This window comes from Siniperca chuatsi, linkage group LG17 (genome assembly GCF_020085105.1).
Source record: "Siniperca chuatsi isolate FFG_IHB_CAS linkage group LG17, ASM2008510v1, whole genome shotgun sequence".
NCBI classification, from domain to species: domain Eukaryota; kingdom Metazoa; phylum Chordata; class Actinopteri; order Centrarchiformes; family Sinipercidae; genus Siniperca; species Siniperca chuatsi.
The window spans coordinates 10,399,424-10,423,738 of NC_058058.1; the positions used below are offsets into that span (position 1 = coordinate 10,399,424).

At 40.1% G+C, this 24,315-nt stretch overlaps 1 protein-coding gene across 2 annotated transcripts in view; it reads right to left on the reverse strand.

Annotated features, from left to right (window-relative positions):
* The window catches only part of rbms3 (RNA binding motif, single stranded interacting protein), a 287,297-nt gene extending 263,373 nt beyond the window's left edge, over positions 1–23,924 (reverse strand). Inside the window, exons 1-2 of one of the 2 annotated variants that reach the window (XM_044170807.1) lie at positions 23,488–23,924; positions 20,747–20,935 (exon numbers count right to left, since the gene is read on the reverse strand). In XM_044170807.1, coding sequence (XP_044026742.1) covers positions 20,747–20,920 — 174 coding nt within the window. In that variant the 5' untranslated portion in view covers positions 20,921–20,935; positions 23,488–23,924. The remainder of the gene's footprint in view (positions 1–20,746; positions 20,936–23,487) is intronic. The other variant, XM_044170808.1, reaches the window with a different exon arrangement.
* Positions 23,925–24,315: the final 391 nt, after the last annotated feature.

The window sequence follows — 24,315 nt, forward strand, 5'->3', positions numbered from 1 at the left end:
TACACCAGTTCACAACCCCATAAATGTGAAGCGTAATAAGGCAGGGAGGCACCGACTGTGCCATAGTTAACACCATGTCAGCCCTGTGTGGAAAAAAAGGGGCCGAATGATATTACACTCCCTCCACACAGCACTACCGCTGCAGAAGGGTGGGACGTTGATTACATACTATAATGGTCCCCCATGCAGCCCACTAATCCGTGATGATGGGATTAGAGGCGCAGCGTTTGGCATGTGTGTAAAAGCGCCAGATCTGACAACACGTCATCTGCTGTCTAGTATGTTTAAAACTGAATGCATCGGGGAGGACACAGACACATCACGCAGATAGAAACGGAAGAAAGGGCAGAAAGGGCAGAAAGGGAGAAGCCTAAGATGCCGCTGCGCAGATGTCTGCCACTGCCATCCCTCTGAGGAGGGCAGTGGATGAGGATAAGGCTCTTGTGGAGTGCGCCCAGACGCCCTGCGGAGGCTCCACTCCTGCTGCTCTGTAGACTTGTGTGATGGCATCACACAGCCAGTGAGACAGACGCTGTTTTGACAGAGCCACGCCTTGTGAGTGCCCTCTGTAATGAATGAACAGCTGCTGTGTCTGCCTGATGTTTGCTGTTCGCAAAACATACAACAAAGCGTGCACTGGGCAGAGTTGGTGAGCCGCTTTTTCTGCCTCATTTCTGTGAGGCGGGGGGCTGGAGGAAAAGAATTCTCGATCGAAAAGAATTTGTTAGGACTTTAGGTGTGATTGAGGGATTTTGCTGCGCTCCCATCTATAATAAATCTATAATGGAAAGGCAGGGCGGCGAGACCGACTCAGTGCACATAGGTCACTCACTCTCTTAGCCGACGTCAGGGCTAGGAGGAGCGCTCTTTGTAGGGATAGCATCTTGAGAGTGATTTGGGCTATTAACTCGAAAGGGGTACCCACAAGAGCATGCAGCACCACTGTGGTACTAGAGAGAGCACGGCAGGTTTCTGTTGTCTGACTACCTTTAAAAGCGCTTCGCCAAGGGAGCCACAAAACTCATCTCTCTCCATAGCCTTCGTGGCAGGATGAAATGGCTGCAGCATACATACACTTTAATCGTAGATGGAGCCAAATCATTACCTACCAACATAAGAAGGTAGGTTAACATGCGAGACAGAGGATACGACGTGGGATCTACCAATAGCGACAGCTCTCAGAGGGCACAGCCTATTCGGAATAAACCAGTATTTTCATGCAGTATGTTTCTGACTAGGAGTGTCAAAAAGAGATAAACACACAAAAGGCAGAGAGACAAAAAGAAAGACAAAACGAGAGAGAGGTGTAAGGTATATGTGCCTGACTCCATGCTGTACCTGCTGGACTTGGCAGGGAAAGGCGTTGTCATCTGACTCTCTCCTCTCTTTGGCTGGCGGGCCGAGCAAGGCACATCGGATTATTATCTGCTGGCTTTTTACATGGCTCTGTCCTTACATCACTGTTCTCTGCTGTTGACTGTACAGTGAAGCTGAGGCAATGGACAAGACACATGTCAAATTACACACAAACACACTGGTGTTCACACCGAGGCAGCAGGTGAGTGCCAGTGGTGCCATACTGGATTTCAATGTCTTTGAAATAGGAAAGTTCCTGCACACTACTCTTACACGTACAACATTAATTAACTTAATACATCAGTCTAATGTTCGGATCCACACAGACTTTCATCAGTGCATGAATTCTCCATGAATTGCTCCCATTTTCAAGATATTGAGCTCTTTTCCGACACACCTGCATGACAAGTACTGCATGTGCAAGTTTTTCCTAATCTGCTAGCCATACTGGATTTCCGCCATTAGCCGTAGGGTGCCAAAGTGAGAATCATGAAGTGAGAGAGCCTAGTGATTGTGTAAGTGGCAAAAAAGACTTGAATTTTTGAATTCTGTCTTGGATGATTTAGGTAAGTTAGGCTTAAGTCAAAATTAATAATTGTATTATATCAATTTTAAAGTATTTAATCAAGAAAAGTAAGAAATAATATCAGAAAATATTGCTTGTGATAAGCCTGACTCTGGTTTTACAGCAAGTTTTCTGTTGTACCAGGCAATGAAGATAAATCAAGATAAATTAAATTAATCAATTGAGATAAAATCACAAAAAGATACTGTCTGATTAAACGACAGGAGGAAAAGATGCATTAGTATAGTGTGTGTGTGGTGTTTCTGTATCTGTTTGCATATTGCGTTCACAGAAACTATCACTATTTCTTGGCTTTGTTACATGTTTGCTTAATAAAAAGGAATATTTTCAGATTAGATTTCCCCAAAGAAATCCTGAGGAGGAAAGTCAGAAAAATGTATTATTTTGGAATTGTCACTGAATTTGCTTTGCTTGGCCTAGATGTATCTTCAATATCAAAAACCCTACACGAAAACTATGCACTCTAAAGTATTAAAGGATCTCTGAGTTATCAGTCTACATACAGGAGCCTATAGCTTGCCAGCTTTTACTCTGGGAATTTTATCATGACAATAGTGAAGCCGCCTCAGGGCCCTTTTAAGCTTCCCTCATTTCATTTCCATCTCTATTGCTCTCTGAGTTCAGTTACATTTGGCTGTGTATCACCATGGCAGCGGACACTGGCCCTCATGTCTGACTCAGACATCATCCAGAGCATTTCAGCTCTGAGTGAGTCATAATGAGTCCCACTCTACAGCGCTGAAAATAGGCTCACTTTCCTCCTTAAGAGTTCTCTGGGGAGAACGTCTGTGATCATCTCTCAAAAAGCTCCTTTCATTCTGCAACAAACGTCCCAAAATAAGAAAGAGCTAGGAATGTTGGGATCCGGCCAAGTGGGTAAAGACCTTTTTTCTGTGAACAGGATATGCACACAAGGACACAGAAACACAACATAAACACATATACACAGAATCTGTGCATACAAACTGAGACAGACTACCCTTTTCTCCTGCTCTTTATTATGCACATATAGCCTGGAGTTCAGAGTTCAGATAGTTCAGAATGTCAAACGAGAGCCTAAAGATGCAAATTTCATGACAAACCTCTCTATTAAACTTCTCTATTTACAAAAAGCCTGATCAAATGCATATTTTTCCAAGTATGAATGGGTAACTTGTGCAGTTTGTTTTTATGTGCTACTACTGTGTGTCTACTATATGAAAGTATCACATGTATATATTAATTTGTATCTCCTTTTTCCAATACTGAAACTATATACTGTATGAAGTTTGTGTGATGCTTCCAATTAAAACTGCCATGTTTTTAAAGCTGCACTATTACATCAAGCAGACATTCTCAAATCATTCTCATTCACATTTCCCAAAGGTTTTGCCTAAAAAACAGTATTTGGTGTCCTAGCTAACAAATCAAGATAGACCCCTGCACAGTAGGACTGAGATTCATTTGGTTCCTATGCAGTGTGTGTGTGTGTGTGTCACATGGGTTTCTGTGACACAGCCTCCAGGCCCACAGTTCTGCTAAATGAGAAGCTTCCTTTTTATTGTGATGGGAGGGGAAGACAGAGGAGACACGAGGAGGGAAGGATATTTCCACGCCTGAAATTTGTAAATGAGATTTGCTAACCCTGGGCACGACATTCATTCTAGGTCCTACGTCGAGGGAAAATAGTAATTTCTGTCTCTCCTTTTCCTCCATCTTTGAAATCTATACACGTCAACTAAGATAGATAATGTGGCCGCAGTCTCCGTGCTGGCCTGTCACTCAGAGACCTGTGGATCGTTTCCCTGTTACATTCTGCTGAACATTGCCTTCAACTTCTTGGTTCTTCTTGTAGCCTGTTCGGAGAACCTGAATGATGAAATTTACTACATTGATAAAATTCAGATATCAGTTAAGGTATTACCTGATTACTTGTTTCAAATATTATTATTTATTATTTATTTGACAAAGTTTACAGGCATTCCATGCAGCAAACCCTGCCTATTTGGTAATACAATTAAACACACCTAGAGAAATGAGAGAGGTGTTGATTCCAGTCCTTGATCATTTTTGACTGTAGTTTATGTTGTTGTTGTATTGTAAGTAAGTGTTGCTTTGTATTGGGGTGTTTGTTTTTAAATTTCACTAGATGTGTAATTTTTTATGTTTATAACTGAAATTGTGGCAGTTCAACATCATTAAGCGTGCGCAGGAGAAACAAAAATTAAATAAGAGGGCGACGTTGGTGAGAAAACAGTGTGATGCAATTATTTTAAATTCAAAATTGAAACTTAAAAACGTGGACTGATTTAAGTGACATAGCTCCGGTTTGTCAAACTGGCTCATTTACAGTATTTCAAAATGAGTAGTGGACTAAATTATTTTCCTTGTATGTATTATATGAACATTTGACATTTATTTTAGATTTGGCATAACATGCATGTAGCTAATGTCAATGTGATCCTGGATGCTACATGCAATTTTCATTACACCATTTGTAACTTGTATTAACTTACTTTCCAATATTTAAGTTACATTATCCAACAAGCAATGTACAAAAGATATTTTCAGCACTTGTTCAGTTTGGTATGATTTAATATGACATACTTTTATCTTGTCATTTCTGCTCAATCTATTTAATAGTTTTAGTCTCTGGAATCGTGTTCATACCTTTATATTTTTGTTTGTGTTGTTGAATCCGTGTCTGTAATTGTGATAGGCTTCACATTAGTATCCCTTAAACCTGTGGCCTACAACCCATCTCAATAAAACAATAGCTGCATAATCCAACAGTTCAATACGATCCATGTGCACACAGCACACAGGCTCAAAGATGTATACAGAATGAATGTGAGTAGCCACAGAGCGTGTAACAAAAAGATATCCATCTGTCCAATAAAACCACCCCGTGTGCTAAAAATAGGCCCATTCAGAACAGTGTAGAAAGAGGATCTACTCCAGCTCTCTTGGCACAACAGTGTGTGCTCTCAATCCACCCCACCACCCTTCCGATGGGATTTGCTAACCCTGTGCAAATGTGCCAGTGACCCAGTCTCCTCGCTTTCTCCTTCAAGGCCTGTTAAGGTCTCCTAAGACAGTGATTAACATCATTACACCTGTTACTTAAATCTGCTGGTGGAGGGACATAAGAGAGGAGATATGTAATTATATACAAAGATGCAGGGAAGAAAATGGAGTACAACCATAGTGCCATCCATGCTATTTTCTTACAGCTAAAAACACATCTAAAGATTAGTTTAGAATCGCTATTAGTCTGCTACCTAAGGTCACCAAACACATGTACTAATAAAATACTGTAAGTGAAAACTGTGTGGGTGAATTATGGGTTGGGAGGGAATTTAACAATCACTCTTTACATTGCTAGTTCCACTAGTTACTAATCACACACCTACTCAACACAATGCAGGAAAGTGGCAATTAAAGAAAGAAAGGTAGGGGACATTAAAAGAGAGAGACTGCTTGAAAACTGCAGAGGAATAATGGAGTCAATGGCAGGAAGAGGAGAGTATGATCGGGATTAGAAGGCAATCTGGATTAGTCAGAGGATCTGGGGCTCACGCTGCTGCTATTGGATGACACATGCACAAAAATGCCATGTCAGGCTGAGAGCCCGAGACAAGAAATGCGTGTGCATACCCATGCGCGTACATGTTGTCATTTGCTTTTTTCAGTTCACACAAGCCTTCTGCAATTTTACAGGCTGAAATCGTCCATTGTGTTATTTTAATTTTATCAGCCAGAAATCCCTTGAGAAGAGGACAAGATATATATTGCCATACACTCTAATCATGCACTGTGTAATAGCTGCTTTAATATCTATAAAGTTAACAAAGCACTGGCATAAAGTCAAATATGTATTCTATCATTTTCAATACAATTGGCTCATATAACAAGCAGACTAATAATACTCGAGAAATAACTTAATTACCGCTCACTCTCTGTAGCGCTCTAATTATAGCCTTTACAAAAGAGCAGCAGTAATGCACTTTTAAGTGTAATGGGAGTTTACCTAATTAGGCCTATCACACACAGGCATAGGCATGCACACATGCACACACACACTTACACACTGGTGAGAAAACTGTCATTCAGTAATTAGTAGTGGTGATGAAACCCTCTATTACCGTTTCATTTACACACCATCACAGGGCACAGTCAGCTGACCTGTGTGCTTGCATACAGCCAAGCTTTGCTAACAGCTTTTAAAACAGTAATATCTTTATGACACAACTGTGGCACACCACAGCATGATTCATTAGCTGGTTTGCCTTTTTATTTCCACAATCAGTTAAAAGCCAGTACAGTATTTTACCATTATCTACTCCAGTAATGACTGCCTTATATTTCGATCGGTGCTGTTAATGAGTGGGCAGGCACGGTCTAACTGCTGCAACTAATAGGGGTGGTCACACAGTCTAACTAGGTGTGAATATTATATATATATACACACATATATATTACAGGCCCCAGGGATAATAGAGGTGTTTGCTCTTATTATCACAGAGCTGGTAGGGTTCCCTAATGATGCCCCAATGAGCTAAGCAGCCAACTAGCCAATCACCCACCCAGCCAGCCATCACAGTGTTTAGCTCTTTGTTTTAAACCTTAACAGATGTACGGAGGTAATTCACTTGGCCTGGACTCCAGTTGTGTGTTCGAACTTGTGTGAGATCAGAAACCGGACTCCCCGCTGTGTTAGCAGGGTTCATGAGATATGGAAACCCTTTATTTTATATTAGGTTCTACATCTGGAGCGTAGGGAAACCAGAGGCTTGAGGTTGAAATGAGGTAATTTAAATATATCCGCAAGAGTTTGCCAAGGTGGGTTAGTTTGCTTTCTCATTTTCACACAGATAAATGGAATGCACTGCTGTTGCCAAATCTCCAAACTGGATACATGAACTACCTCATTAAATAATTTTCACATGTGGCCAAAAATATCATGGGACATCTTTAAACATTTAGCTGATTTTCAACACCATTTTCATGGATAAGTCATGGGGAAAGGTGTGTCTATAACATCCACAATAAATGCCACTGCTCACTGTGTGAGGTGCCCAGAAGGCACAAGGGGAAAAGCAATCGCCCACCATTGTGGAGACCCACATTCAGTCCCCTGTAGTGTGGTGTTTCCAGCTTGGCTGAACACAGTAGTCAATAGTTATGGGTGGGATGCCAGTGAGGGATCATGTTCTTTGCACTAGTAACTCCTACTAGTATTGTGGAAGGGGGTTGGTATCTGGGGATAGTGTGAATTGTTCTTGCGCATTATGCCCTCCTCTCTCAGTTGGGTGAAAATAACTGACTGGCGTGACTCCATGTGTGTGAAGACACAACCTTCCCTGGACACCAAACTGGGATGGGGAAAATGTGCACAAAAATCCAGTAAACCATAGGAAGCAGCTGTAGCTTACTTTTCCTTCCACTTGATATAGTCTGACTTCAGATGGAGCCATCAGGAACCATGAGGTAGAGCCAACTGGTAGTATTCATGCTGCATGTGCCCGCCAACAAAATCAGTGCTGCAGTGAGTTTCACCAAAATACGAGAAGTAGCAGAAATGCTTACTTTCTGTAGGTGTAAACTAAGTTTACACGTTCACTTCCCAAGCCAGGTTCATCTGAGAAATTTTCACAATACATTCAGACGCATAAGCTTTTTAAGCAGACAAATATTATTCTAATGCATATATAAAATATTGTGTTTATGACTAAATACACACAAAAAATGTTATATATTCTCACATTGTCTGGTGTATAAAAATAAGGACTAATTTATTGAATTGTTTACATCTTTTGGGTTCATTAAAACCAGAAAATGAAATTAACATCTGAAGTGAACCTCACACAATTGTGGTTTCAAATTCAATGGAAGATCATTTTTAAAATATTATTACTTCAAAGAATATTTTCATGCCCCCTTGATCTAAGATTAGTGCTTTGAATATATCACTAAATAAACCCCACTAACACTTAAGAGGAAACATAGTCACTGCTCTTATTTTTATGTGTTTTTTAATTTACAGTATGCACCTTCATTTGGTCAGACTAAGTGAAACCTCTAACCAATATCTCACCACCAACACTTCTCAGTAAAGTCGCAGCCATCCATCCATCCATCCATTTTCTACCGCTTGGTCCCCGTTAGGGGGTCGCGGGTGACTGGAGCCTATCCCAGTGACTTCGGGCCTTAGGCAGGGCACACCCTGGACAGTGGCCAACTCGTCGCAGGGCGAAAGTCGCAGCCATTTGTTTCCTATCATTACACCCTGTTAAATGTTGTAAATGTTGTGTATTAGAGAGTAGACATGTAATTTTCCAGCACACAATAGATATTATAGGACAGATTTAATAAATTACAAGTTTTATATCTTGCGGTTTCTGTTTTAGTATTTCATATGTTTGGGATTATATAAAGCAGTATTCATTTATTTGAAATAAAACAGTAAAGCGGCAAAAAAAAAAAAAAAAAAACATTTCATATTGCTCTTTTACTTCCTCAAGATGTTATGAAAACTGCAAGCCAAGTCTCATCTAAACACTGGAAAATATTGATGCTAAGGGCTTGATTATAATTAATCAAACGACATTTCCGAGTGGAAACAGCTTGTCCAAATGGAAATATTTGAGTGCATGTGTCACGATTAAACAGTGTAGCATCTGTCAGAGCAGACAGAACAGAGCTGAGGTCATCCTCCCATGTGAACGCTCTTGTCTCGAAGATGTCCTGAAAAATACAGTTATTCTGTGTCAGGATATTTCATGCTTACAGTGACAACACTATAGTAACTCATTATCATTTAACAATGACAAGACAATCTTGTCTGAGGTTGGAATTTCTTCAAAGTAGAGTGAGTGTGCTGTTCTATGCAGAATTATACTCATATAGACACAAATTTTATGGGACATGGACATGAGTATAAGTGTGACATGTAAGTATAAGTGATATGGTGGCACAATGTCCAGAATATAATGAGGAGTACACAAACCATTCCCATATGCTAGAAAAATAAAAATAAAATGGCATCAGCAGCTGTCTCTAATTCTGAATGTGATCTATCCCCAATTTCCACACTTACTCGTGTCTGACTTGAGCTAGAAACCAGGCAACAAGTGGAGGAAACAAAACAATATGTTTTTGTAGGCAAATCAAAAGTACAAGCAGTTTGATAGCATAACTCATATGAAAATAAGCAAAGCAGTCTCCATTTGTATTTCTTCCTACAGTGTGCAATTGGTTGCAAAAACTTGTTGTCCATCAAGTTTTTTTCAGCTACATGTATTTTCGTATTTGGCGTAATACAAAAATTGGCCGTAATGATTTCATTAATTTGTAATGACATATGTATTAATGCCTAAAAATAATTAAGATACAAATGTTTTCATCTTGTCATAGAAAATTTGCAATCTGCATAAGAAACAATAAAGAACAGTTGTGCAGAAATATGAGAACCATAAAGAACAGTAACGCCTGATATAAACAGCTCAGTTTTCTATGCTTTTCCAGTGTTTTTGTACTCTGAAAATGGCTCACCTAAAACAATAATCACAATAATAGTGCACCTGATCAGGAGATCAGAGTCTTCCAACTTGATGTGTTTGTAAGTAAGTAAGTAAGTAAGTAAGTAAGAAATACAGGGTACTTGTAAAACCAATGACTGTGGGCTCCTTTATGTGCACCCACTACCAAAGATCTCCTTTGGTGATGCAGAATGGCCACAAAAAACAGGCCACATAGTATTTGAGTTAGTAAAACGTGTTTCCACAAACCTTCCCTTTCAGGCAGTGATTGTCAAGCTGCATATTATGTTTCTGTAATTCCACCACAAACAACAGTCTATTGAACATGTTGTACATAACAGTTTTATGACTTTAAGAGCCACATGATGTGCGGTCTAAAGCCAGAAATTAGAACATTAAACATATTTTCTAGAAACATATAAACTCCTGTAAAGATTCCACCCTCTGAAAACCAAGATTGACTACTGCTAATCTAGCACATTTGGCAATTCTGCACAAGTCTTCCTTGACCTTTCCTTTGCTGCCAAGTCATCACAAACTGAGAGGGTGAACAGTTCCCAGCCTTGACACTGAGTCAGACACAAACCCCTAACAACACACATGCCTCTACACAGCCCCAGTGTAGCAGACACACAGCAAACATTTGTGGGGTGTACAATTCATTAAAAAATGAAAATGCAAGGGGCTGAAATGTTTTTAATCATAGCAAAGGATTTTCCAGATGGCCTCCTAAACAGGGTGTCCTCATGCTTATGTTCCCAAGCCAAATTGCTGGCCTACAAATTAAGTTGCACGTCCAACAAATATTTCATTATGAACCAACTAAATCCACAACAACAGCAGTAGTGTTTTTTTATTCATGTAGTTTATGGCTTTAAAAATTCTCAGGAAAAAAAAGCCTGCTTTGATGTATCCTAAAACAATCCTGCATTACATTTAGAAAAGAACACCAATGTGATTTCTGTCAACACAGTCTTAACACATACATTGCATATTCACACACAAGCACATGTAAAGCAACCTCCACCACAAATCTCAAAGGTGACTTTCTTTTGGAAACCAAGACCCTGAACACCTGTCATCCAAAAAGCCGAATGCTGTTTATATGCCTTTTGTGAGTGTAAGGGCTGAAGGTCAACTGGATAGGATGTTGAAGTAAGGCAGGACTGGAGTCATGACCGGTGACTCTGCTGAGTCCAATGAGCCCCTTAGGTCATCTGTGTCGAGGGGGGATTAGAAACGGTCGGTGATCCCATCAAAGCAATGTGTCACCAGCACCGTGTCTTACCACGGAACCACACACTCCAGCGAGCACTGATCCCCTTAACTGACTCTCAGCGGGCGCAGCAACTAAGGCGAGCTGACAGCAGGGCTATTTTCAGGCAGAAATCACCCCTGTTTGGACAGGGCCACAGATAAAGATGGCCAGGGCCCATGCCAGTGCTCTCCATTAGAGAGAATGAAAAACACAGTGAGGAGCCCACTTTGCCACTTTGCAGCAGAGAGCAACCTTTTGCTCATGACGGCTACCAGAAACAGATGAGGGATAAATGTGTTGTGACAGCAGCTAATAAGGTCCCTGTGATCTGCTGGTCGGTGTGTGTGTGTGTGGCTGCGTGCACGCGTGAGTGCCCATGTGTCGTCTATGTTTATACTAAGAGTATGCTTTGAACAGAGGAGTAAAATGCACTGATGAGAGATAAATAGAGCCGCTAAAAGAGGTTGTGTCTTGATACATGACTACATGATACACATTTGACATGCTTGATCATCCTCTCTACTTTTTTATGACAGATTAAAGTGCCAATGGACTAAAATAGTAAGCACGAACACAAATAAAGTCTCCACAAATAGCCAGAGCCAGTCATAAAACGCATTAAATAGCAAACCAGTCAGACTGATGTCTATACTGTTGTTGTTACAGTTTTCTGAAAAGAGCAATCTAAACAAAATGTGCCACTATTACTATTTGTGCAGAGGTTCCATTTGCATTTAAATGCATATCACTATCTCTACAGGTCCACATATGCCTGGCAAGATAAAGTTTACAGTAGGCATCAATGCAGTGATCCCAAATAGAGCAAAGGATTAAAAAAATCAATTTGTAATGTTCTTTCACCTTCTCACTAATGATCATCCGTCCCTAATACATGAGATCATGGACTAAGTCTTGACCTTGGTCACCAAACCAGGAGCTAACCCAATTACTTCCTGCTCTGGACACTTCAGAGACAATATATTTACCTCACCTCACCTGATAGAAATACAGTACATTCTTTTCAGTGTGAAATAAGCACAAGTTCCAAAAGTTAAAAAAAGCACATTTTTTGAATTAGTGTCCATAAAGTAGTTGCTTTCAACTGACACATCTTTTTGCCTTATTTAGAACTTATTAGTCATGTCTTGGTAACTTTCTGAGCTCAGCCATGGCTGGCCAGTAATAGTGAGTTGTTTCCATGTTGAGTGCTGATGTAAAATGCCATATCACCTCAACTCGTGGCTGCATATTTTAGTGGTGTTCCTACAGTGCTTCATTACAGTTTTCCAAAATTAGCAACCCTGCATAGGTTCCATCAAGCCTGTTGAAATGTGGCCATACATAGGACCTAATGTTCAGAGGAGCTTTGAACATCTCCTGGTTGTTCTCTTTGTCTGTCTAAGAAATGCAGTATCAGTATGTTTCTGATACTGGAGGAAGAAGTAGCCTAAACCCAATGACAGAGTTGAGCTGCATTTCAAATATAGGCCCTTTTCACAGCAGACATTATAACTTGTCATGAAAGGAAAAGCACGGGTGTTACAAATAACATTAATGATGGCTCCTTTCTATTCAAGTGTCCAAGTAATGACAGTGTGACAGTGACCCTGAAACCAAAGCAGCTAAATGGAATTCAGCCGTAATTAATTTTTATCATTTACATCTGTGCTTTTCCTACTGTGGAATTTCAAAATGTCTTTTCTGAAAAAGACCTATTATATCTTGTTTTCAATAATCATTATTTGTTTGACTCAAAGTACGTTAGTATTAATTATTGCTCTGCAATTCAGTCCAATTATATCTTTAAGCAAATCGATAGTTGAATTCTGCATAATTTATATTTGATACTGAAGCAAGAAAAATACCTTTCTTACAGCAGACATTTTGACTTGTCATGGCAGCACAGGTGAAACAAATTTCATTAACCATGGCTCAGTTCCATAAAGTGTCCCAGTAAGCCATGCCAGTGAGCCAGCATGGACAACACTAGGACCCTGGAACTAGCTTACCTATATGGAATGCAGTTGTTTCTAATGGTCAGTCAATTACACCTATTCTTTTCCTGCTATGACATGCCAAAATGTCTGCTGTGAATAATCTCGATAACAGAGCCCTGGGACTGAAAAAACCTTAATGTAATGCACCTATTACTAATACCACTATTGCATCTATTACTAAAACTACTATTAGTTACACCTGTGTTTGACAAATCAACCAATCTGCCCTGATTGAAATTGCTATTGGTTGAAAACATTTAAGAATCAGTATTTTGTTTGCGTTTGGACAGCTTATGTTTGTCCCCAGCACAACTGTCCTGACAACAGTTCTAGAATGACAAGCCTTTCTCCACATATTCTACTAAACACTACATAAATCGCATTTTGGAAACCATTACTTTTTAAGGTTAACTGCTATTTAGTTTTCAAGCATATGTTCTTAAATTGGACTGGTTTTATTAATCTAAAAGTTCTGTAAATATAGAAAACTATAACTAAGTACTCTGTACATAAATCGCATTTTGGAAACCATTACTTTTTAAGGTTAACTGCTATTTAGTTTTCAAGCATATGTTCTTAAATTGGACTGGTTTTATTAATCTAAAAGTTCTGTAAATATAGAAAACTATAACTAAGTACTCTGTACAGGATTGGGCCGAAAAAATTAAATCTGGACATTGTTCACTTGACCACATCATTCACCAAAGTATAATCAAGACAGAACTGTTTCAAATTGTACTTGTAATAGCTTTAAAAAAAATCAGCTTCCAATAATGCTCAGGATAGCATTACAGTAATGAGATTATCGCCTAAGATACACACATGCAGTTGTACTGTATCTGCCTGCAGTTCTCTGCCGTCACACTTAAGTTACATCTCACCTCTCTACAAAGCAACCACCTCCAAAGGCATTTTCCTTGAAATAGTCTGGTGTATGGCAGTGAATATGTGCTGTCAAAGGATTAAGTCGTCAAAGCATATCTAAAACTATTACAGCTACAATTTATATTACTTTCCTGACACAGCTGAGCAGAGAAGCCATTAATTTTCTGAACAGTAGTAAGGACTTTTTAAAAAGGTCCCTACTATTGTGGAGGTTTTGAACTGCCATGCTGGACACTCCACACACACACACACACACACACACACACACAGGAAATCATTTGGTTATAGCTGGTTCAATGAAAAACAGGCAGCCATTTGTATCTGTAAATGTACAGTATTTGACAAGGAGCCAGTTACCTTGCAAAGAGTCAGCTTGCAAAGAGCACATTGTAATTTGCAGTTTAATGTGCATATTACAGTAATTTACGCATTGTGCTGTTTCCATGATCAGGCATACGGGAATATTGATTAACCTGAGCTTTAGGAAACCTGCAGAGGCTTGGGGCAGACTCCTGGGCTGCTCCCTCCACAACCCATGAGCCCACCTCCACTACCTATTCATATCCAGAGGAGGGGTGTGGGATCGATGGCATGCCGGGATGCTATTAGAGCTGAGGCAGCTAGGCAGCCATGACTTCAAAAGCAAAGTGTGGGAGGCGAAATAACACAAGGTAATTATCTGGGCCCCGCTAGCTACCACCGAGGTAATCTGTAGAGTGGAGGACGAGGGGGGCTGTGGAGGTGGTGTTCAGGATGTCTGTCCATATTTACCTCAACTCACTGCACTCTGCTCACTCCAGCAATGCTGACGGAGAAGACAAAAACTTTCCCTGGCACAGTTTTGTACATTTTATCCTATTACCTACCATTTTTACCTGACATCTTCATTCAGATCCTGTCCAACCTATAGCAAAAATCTGTGTTGATATTAACCAGATCAATAGTTAGCTATATAATGTTGGTGGAGAATATTCTTCGATGGTTAAACTGCTGACCAGTTTCAGAGTTTACAGGCAACATAGCTAATGCTGTTTATAAAAAGACAAAAAAATATAGTAATCACTGCATCTGAAGCCAAATTGCCTAGCAAGGTGAGAAGCCATCTGCTTCTCCAGTTATCTTAAAAGTCATGATGAGTGAGAAGCTTTTAGGCAAATGCTCCAAGAGCATCTGGACAACAAGTCATCACAAAGTCAAGAAAGTTCCACTTATCTGATTACAGCTTACACAAATTGATTTTATTGGTTAACAAACATGAAATTCATTCAAATGCTGGCTAAGTAACATCTGCATGGATTTTAATTTTCTGATCGCTCATTTGGAAGTGCACGCAAAATCATCAGTCAGAGCAATTTAATATAATTTGCTTCCTCTGTTCCTGAATGTTTCTCATTTGTGTAATCAAATATAACAGCAATAATCACTGGTATGACTATTCCACTCCACGCCTAAAAGCTCAATCCCCAATGACTCATTTCTAATGGAAAGACAACACAAATTACCACAGCGAGGAATAGATCGGTCTGTTTTACATACATATGAGAAATAGTGTGCACAAGCACAGACATAAACACACACGCTCTTAAAATAGAGAACAATTCTAAAAACCGCAGGATCAGCAAGCTGCTGACTTATTTCTGCTTCCAGTGCAGTTAATGAGTTAAAGGTCAGTAGGCTGTTATGACACCAATTAGTGCAATACTTCAAATCAGCACTGTAGCTTATGTTCAGTGATGGTCGGCTGATGCTTTGAGATTTCAACAAAGCTAATTGCAGAATAATGAGCACAAACTGATGCAATCACGGTGAGGGATGCTAACAGAAATAATTCCTTGGGGTGGTTTAGAGGTCATGTACTGCACTTCAGTTAGTGTCACGGATCAACACAGAGGTCAGGGTACAGTGAAGTGGCAGAGGTCATGTTGAGGTTAAAGTGCAGGGTCAGCTTTAAAACTAGGGTAGGTAATGTCTTTAAGAAGCATTTTTTGTTATATATGTTGAAATTCTCTTTACATCCTGATAGCAATCAATAAATCAAATGCTCTGAACTCTGCCCATGCACTCATTGTGCATGAAAATGTGTTTTGGGGGCATGGCTTTAGAGGGAGGCCTGAAGGGAGGGGGTGGGATGTTTTCTGTTGGATACTTTCAAAATCTAGCGGTCTCTTGCTAGTTTCTCCAGTGTTACCTACCCTAGCTTTAAGTCCTTCTGCTCAACCCTTGAAAGGAAAACTTCACTTGATCTTGTGTATTCTTAAAACTCTATAAAACACAGGTTTGCTGAGGGGAGAGAACCGGAGATGTTTTTGCAGAACCCAAACATTTTAAAGTCAAACTGAAATTAGAATTACTTTTGGCTAAAAAAATCAGTATATGTATACATACACTGTATATCCTTGTTTTGAATTATTCGGTCAAAGGTGTAATTACCAGAAGAATTTGAAGTTTTATTTATTTTTCTGCAGCGATAGCGCCACATACACTGGTGTTCCCCAGGATGCATGAATTTTTGGTTGGGACTGACAGTGTCGGTATGAATAATTTCATTGGTGCAATATCTGTGTGGGAAGCCACTAAAAACAACAGTTCGTAATATCACTTCAAGTTGAACAGCCCCACAGGCAGTTAACCACCTGGGTGGTTGACGTGGTAGTCTTTGTTTAGCCCCATCTGTGATCTGAGCTTTCCAAGTGGAAGCTAGTTAACCTAGCTTGCCACTGTAGCTTCTATTTTCAATGAGGAATACAAATGTGGCTGGGACGATTCATCGACGTAATCAACATCATTGATTACAGAAATACATATATTTGCATATTGTGCATCAAGGCGTCACAGTGAAGTATGGCTGCACCCGGTCAAAGCATGGATTCCCCCGGAGGACAAGCGGTAGCATAAAAACCTCGCCCACAATCTCTCCTCGCTCTACCCATCCTGTGTGGTCTACAGTCACACATGCTCTGCAGAGAAACACACACACAGACAGTCTCCTGTTTATGTAGACCTACTTACTCCATTGTTTTGTAAAAGCTTGTAAGTGCACCTGTTGGTGCCAATGTCATTCGGTGCCTAGCTGGTTTCGATCGATTAGATAGGCGACGTCATTAACAACAAGCCTCCTCCACATGCGCAAGTTGTGTTTTTTGGGCAACTTTATAAAACATACTGCTGTTGAAGAAAGTCAACAGTGCAGACAGATACGGGGAGAGAGAAACAGAAAGAGGCAGTGTGTGTGCAGAGACCAGAGGTGTGTTGGGGGGGACTGAAGGGAAAAGCAAGGTGAGCAGATTAAAGTAGTTTGTGAGTAAACACTAAAATAAGGTGGAGAGAATTAAAATAGTAACATTAAAAAATAGGGTAATATATTAATTTATTCTTTCAAATATTATAATATTTTCAATAGACAAATATATTTTTTGTTGCAGAATAATGCCCTGCAGTACACACTGTTTCTTGCTACGTTTGTTTGTTTTTAAGAGAAAATGATTGAAATATTAATGAGACAAGTTTTTGGTATTTGTTTTGGGTAAATTAACTGTTATATTAATCAAATAATTTAAAAAATCTTTAGAATAACTGACTAAATTTAGTCATTAGATTAATCGACTAATCGAAGAAATAATCGTTAGATTAACCAATTAAAAAATTATCGTTCGGTGGCGTCATATATTGAATCAAGGATGCTCAATTGTGACAAATTATGCACACTTCAACCTCAATGACACAGTTTCTGATTGGTCAACTGACACCAAGACGTCGACAGAAAACAACCAAGCTCCCTGTGTCAAGAGTATGCACGGATTCTGACACTCATGTGAAAAAAAAAAAAATTCATATCAAAGATTCAGTGACCAATATTACACGCTCAATATTAATTGCACCAAAATGCACCACAGAGCGCCACAGGAACTCATTTGTGCCTGTGGCCATCAAACTCTTTAACTCCTCCCTCTAAGTGTCTATATGACCTTAAGTCGATAAACTGGACATTGGATCATTAACATGACTGCAATATTACAATATTACAACCAAGGCTTCTACAGTTAGCAGACAACATATTTGGAGTATTTGGAGATTAAGTGCTCACTGAAGGGCAGCACATTGCTGAGAGTAAAATGAATTTTAAACTTTTTGACTTTTTTTTTGCCCCTGGGTATTCAGATTCTGGAGACAGACTGGGGATTCAAACTGGCAAATTTACTTTCACCAGCTGACTTCCTTAACCTTTAAGCAACAGCTGACTGCACTGTGGATGACCTCATATTCCACAGCAGCTCTAAGCCTGAGCCCACGGGTCAGACTGTGCTACCTCCTTCTCTATATGTATCACTAATAAACAACAGAGCAGGCCAGAGGCAAGCACCCTTTTAACAACGCCAAGAACACTGGTCCGCTTCCACCGATGACACCTTGATGAATAAACTCTCTAGACTAATCAATGACACCACGGCAGAAGGTGCCTGCCAACGAGTTGGTCAGGCAGTGTCAGAGGCACACAAACTCCCACGGCCTTCTTCAGTAAATTACAGCAGGTGTTGACTCAACTGCTAATTAACCAACCAAAACCACAAAGGTGGGGAAAAAAAGCACCCACACACACTGACCCCTCTCACACACACGCACACACTTACATCCACATAGGTTTAATGACAGGGGCTGTGGCCTTGTTGCCCATTGTCTTTGGGACACCCACTGTAAATTTAAAAAACTATGTTTGATGTTGCCACTGTGAGCTAGTTAGAAAACCTCTGCTCTCTTAAATTGAAGAAGCTAGCACTTCCATGCCTCATTGCTTCACAGTGCTGCACGAATAACCAAAGACAGACAAATGCCTGTGTTCAACACACTGTGTACTCAAGCTTCTGCGGCGGCAGCAATCATCATGACAGCTTTTATTGTAAGTTGCGCACCATAAAGATGAAATGCACTGATGCATCATAAGATAATACAAGCAGACATGTATTGTCAATGTGAGCTTTAAAAGGGTAACTCTGAGGTCTGATACAATAAGGCAATTGTTGGAACCAATTGTGTGAAGGCAACCAGGAAGCTCTGCTTGAGTGTGTGTGTGTGTGTGTGTGTGTGTGTGTGTGTGTTCTACCTGGCTACCTTCGGGGACACATTTCCAACTAAAGACCAGTTCATTGGGAACGACTTGTCCCAATTGGGGACAAAAGCCGTGTCCCCAATTGGGAAAATGCTAATTTTTGGGTCAGTGGTTATGGTTAGGGTTAGGGCAAGTCTCCTGGAAGTGAATGTAAGTCTATGTAATGTCCCCAAAAGTGACATAAGTAAGCGTGTGTGTGTGTGTGTGTCCTGCTTGTTTCACTGAGCCAAACTACATGCCATCTTGGACAGTGTCTCCCACCCACTCCATGACGTGCTGGTCAAACAAAGGAGTAACTTCAGCTAAAGACTCATCCCCCCAAAATGCACCACAGGAAGGCCTGTGGCCATCAAACTCTTTAACTCCTCCCTCTAAGTGTCAGTCTATAACATCACTGCAATATTTGAAATATTGTGCAATATTCTGTATTATACTCCTGTGCAATATACTGTTTTCTGTTTTTAATATTCCCTATTTATTGATATTTATTCATACTTATATTACTGCTGTGCAATATCCACTATCTAATAATCTGGTTACTCTGCTACACTTAATTTGACAGTATTCATTATTACACTATTACTTATATTATTACACTATATTGTACCGTACATACTTATCAACCTCTAAATCCACTTTGTAATTACACTTATTTTAGCTTTATACTTTATATCCACTTTGTACTTAATTTATCTTACCTGTATTATAGTGTATTATATTTTGATTTGCTTAGAACTTCTATGCCTGTGTGCATTGACGTGATAGTGAGCAGCTGTAACGAAAGAGTTTCCCCTCTGGGATCAATAAAGTATTTCTGATTCTGATTCTGATTACATCTAAGACATCTCCAGCCTTGTGGAGAGTGTGTATTGAATTTCCCTACAAAATGTCTGTGGTATAGGATTTCTATGAATTGTCTGAAAAAGATGATAACATCCAAGTTCTCCTTTTATTTGCATGGTTACAGTACGTTTTACCACACAACACTGATAACAATATCTGACAAAAGGCATGAAAAGCTTAAAATATTTTGTATTAATATTACAATAATTAGTATCAGACAGTGTCAGAGGGGAAAAAATTGAGTATCCCAATCGGCCATTGGTCATTTTTTAAAACTCTACAGCTACATGAACAGTATTTCCCAAATGCTTCAGAGGCCTTTTTACCTTGCCAAGATGAAGACCCTAAAGGGTTATGTCGATTACTGTTTTCTCAAAGTCTGCTCAAAGCAATCAAAATTGATACAGCAAGCCATGACAAGCAACCCATTCAGAGCTGCCAGTAGCAGTCAGTCCAGTCATCTAGTGAATGTTTTCGTATATCTGTTCTGTTTATTCTGCCGCTGTCTCTTCTCTGAGGCCTATGGAGCCTCTTACGCTGATTGATGGAAAGAGGTTCTGGCTCCTGCCATAGAAGTATGATTGACGTCCCTGAGATGGAGGAGAGCCAGCAAGGATTTCACTGTCACTCTTAGATGTGCAGAGGGCTCCAAGATGGCAGAGGGTTGATATGTTTGAGAATCAGCACTCACAAGTGGGGACTGCACAAGCCACTTAGGTCTGTATGTAATAATAAGTGATTCTAAATGTACATATTATAGCTGTGGTTTGTAGTATGTGCTGAATGGTTTACATAGCAACATAACAACACATTACCTACTTCCTTTGAAACCGCTGAAACAAAAGACCAAAAGTACCTATAGTTTCACTTTTTCTTGCAACACTGGTGAGCAAACAGGTCCTTCCAGCACTGGATAACCCACACTTCTCTGTAGTTACCAATGCTTACCACAATACTTAACACCACAAAACATGCAAACTGCATTGCAACTTGGCTTTTCAGCACTCCAAGAGATAACACATTGAATGAGTACAAGTCTCTCTATGTGGAAGTACGGAACATATCACCCAGAACAGCTCAACAGACAGGCAGGATCTCATCCCTCATAACACACATTTACAGATACCCCCCCCCAACACACGCACACAGCACAGCAGAGCAGCTACAGATGTGCAGCAGTGGGAGTCTGCAACTTACTTTTTTGTCATCTTTCTGGCTTGCTGGCTGCGCATCCTTACTGTGGTTGTCAGCGGAAGGCCTGGCACTGGCATCTGTCTGTCTGTCGTCCAATTCATTCTGCTGATTGGCCCCTGACCGAGGAGAGCTCAGAGGGTGGGGCTCCGGCTGCTGAACACCACTCTGGACCTCCATCTTCCTCTGCAGTGCCTAGAAAAAGAAGAGCAAGATGGTGGAGGCGGGAAAAGGGGACGAATTAGACAGGCAGTGATTGATCCCAAATACACACTGATCAGCGCGTACTTCCTTGACTGCTGGTTTCTACTGAGGTGCTGATGAGCACAGGAGAATAAGTTTTAAGATGCAGGGGCAGTTAGAAATGCTTTTGATATGAATCTTCAGCAGAAACTTCAAGGGAAAAGTAAATACCATACTAAAGGTTACATCAAGCATTTATGTGCAAACCAGTGTGTTGTCTTATGTCAAGGCTTTACAAAAGATCATACTAATGCGCTATTTTTGTAAGGAGTTAACAGTAAAATATCTACTTTACAAAAAATAAAGATTTACAAAAGTATACACGTAGGTAACTTCAATTAGATAGAACAAAGTAAGACTAGATAAAATCATAGAAATGAACAAGAGAAAACAGATCAACATTATAATATGTATCTATTTAGCTTACTTTTATTATTATTATTAAGTACATAAACTTCGTTTGCATATTTGTTTTGTTTTTATTAATTTTAGGGAATGCATCTAAAGCTTCAGGCCCCTATAATAATTACTGTAGCTTTGTGTAATGAAAAAGGCTGGTGAAATAAATAAAATGTTTACTAATAGCCCCTGGATTTTCTTGTCATCAAACACATACTGTATAATCACATTTTTACAAAGATTTCTATGCATGACAACACATAGGCCTAATGAAGAAATATGTGTTGGTCCAAAATCATTATTAACAAACCCAAATCTTTATAATGAAATTAACTAGACAGATAACTATCAGCCGTTCAAGAACTCCTGTATCATGAGTCATCTATCATTGTACCAAGGAACTGTGGGACAGAAATATTTCTTTCTTTTAATAACGGACAACCCCTATCCCGATAGAGGAAAGTAAGCACTGATGCTTTTTCACCAAATCATTACCACAACATTTTGACATGTATAAAAGCATGGGTGTATTTAATAATAAATATGATGGCTGTAGTCCATTTAAGTGAGCTGGTTCCAGGGTCCTGGTATTGTGCATGCTGGCTCTCTGTCATGGCTTACTGGGGAACTTGATGGAAATGACCCATCGTTAACAAAATTTGTTTCACCTGTGCTTCTCCTGCTATGACAAGTCAACATGTCTGTCGTGAAAAAGGTCTATTTAACCAGTTTGTGGTTGCCACTTACTGTGCATACATCTGGGTCAGTTCACTCAGCTACAGTAGAAACCTTCCTAACCCAAAAAGACTAGTTGACTGCACAAAATGAATGCGATCCCGACCAGCTCCAGGGTGCTGCACTGCAGTTGATCCTGACCTCTGACCTTATCAGCTTCTGACAATGAATGATCAAAACAAGGACTTTTCTAAGGGATGATTTATCATTATCATCTTGTTCACTGGATGAAGGATGTGTAAGAAACACTATATCATTATGCAAGCCTTGTTTCTGTTGAGCAACCTAAGGGCTGGGTGCAAAAAAAAAATCCATTGAAAGGTGTTCAAATGTTCACCTGATCTTAAAAAAAAAAAAAAAAAGGAACATGGATCTGTTTAGAATGAAAATACTTTCCTTAGGAAGGTGTGATGAGTGAAATGCTGTAAAACAGTGTGATGTGTGTAAGGAAGTTTCATTACATTATATAAGTAGCAAGTACACGGTGTTTTAAAGTCCCCAAACAATAAAGCAGAGACAAACAAAGTAAAGAGAAGTCACCTCCTCCGAAGGACAGATCAAAAACTATCCATCTGAAGTCAGCAGCCTGGTGATGTTTAGCACCGAGTTGCTTCATTCTGCATTCTGGGGCCATCAATAAGGTATGAGGTCAGTTGGTTGTTCACTCAGCTGAGATGAGCTGCCTCATAAATACATGTCCTGAAGGACCTTTTATTAAACATATTAATGCTGCAGCACATTGAGAGCAGCGAGACAGGCTACATAACTTGGCGCCTTGACATCACAGGTGAACGCACCTGTTGGCCCATGGTAATTAATCCCTGTGACGTACGGTGTGACGTAGGCCTTCGTGTTGCCACAAGCATTATCATCTAATAGAAAATAATGGCTACAAAAGCCACTAATTGAGCCTAATAGTGACAAACTGAATTGTAGGCTGTCATGTATTTATAGCTGTATTATATAAACCTAGTATGTATCTGTACTTGGACTAGTTACCTAGCAGGTGAGGCCCAGGGTCTGCACTAAATTATATGACGACTGTCAAAGAAAACCAACAAAAAAAACCGTTCAAAGTTGCCTCCTTCCTGAGTTGCTAATGTGCATCCGCCTGCTTTGCCTTCATTTCACGCTTATAGTCAAATTAAATTGCAGTTACCAATGGACAGTTAACTTAATACAGATAAAAACAACTCTAACAACATATATTATCTAACGTTGTCCCGGCTTCGAGCGACTTCTAAACATCATAACGAGGGGTTGTCGCCGCTGACAGGGCTTCTAGCGCTGTGTCTGTTATTACGGCAGCTTCAGCAGCGTATGGCGGCGGCAGACTGACATAAACAAGTCGCAAAAGAATACCGAAATACCTCTGTCACTTCTTGGCTCCTCGTTATGTCACAAGCATATCAAGAAGATGATGCGGTAGTGCAACTTGCTTTACATCTCTGTTGTTGCTCTGACGCGGAAAGCCACGGCAGTCTGGGGCAGAACAACAGGCAACCGGTACATTTAGTTGTATGAGAAGTTATTCCGTCAAAAACTGGCTGAGAGGCTGCGAGACACGTTCAGTCGCCTCTGAGAAGGCAGTGCACGGTGTCAGAGCTACACAACCCGCTGCCGTGCCGCTGTTGTCACGGCGGGCGTGTCCCCGCGAGCTGTCACCAAACAAACCCTCCTCCCGGTTACACCGAGCCCATGTCAAAAATGGTGCCTTCATGTGCTCCTCGAAAGATCCTGTATACGCCTACTAGAGACAAGAAGTTGCGAATGACTTGCCGCACGGTTTTTTAAGACATCTAGCCTACTTCCATGCATCAACCTGCCCAAAAACACAATTTAAAATCTGTCTGTCTCTGTAGTTACAATTTGTCATTATCTTGAAAGTCACCAGTGTGACGCCCCCCCCTCTCTGCATGTTGCTTGTATGGTAGGTTTGGCTTCCTGGCTCAGGAGCCAATGGGCAGAGAAAGGACATTAGGAAACTGCCTACAGTAAATTGGGCCTCAGCCTATTTAACCCTGATTAACATAATTACTTTTATTTTACCTTAAGTTTACAATAAATGTAATTTCTTTAAAATGTATTTCACTGGCCTATAGTCAATGACAAGCATGAACAAAGTTGAATTATTTGATGCAGCAGGAACTTAAATGATTGACACCTTGTTGGAAATACTACATTTACCCTGTAATACT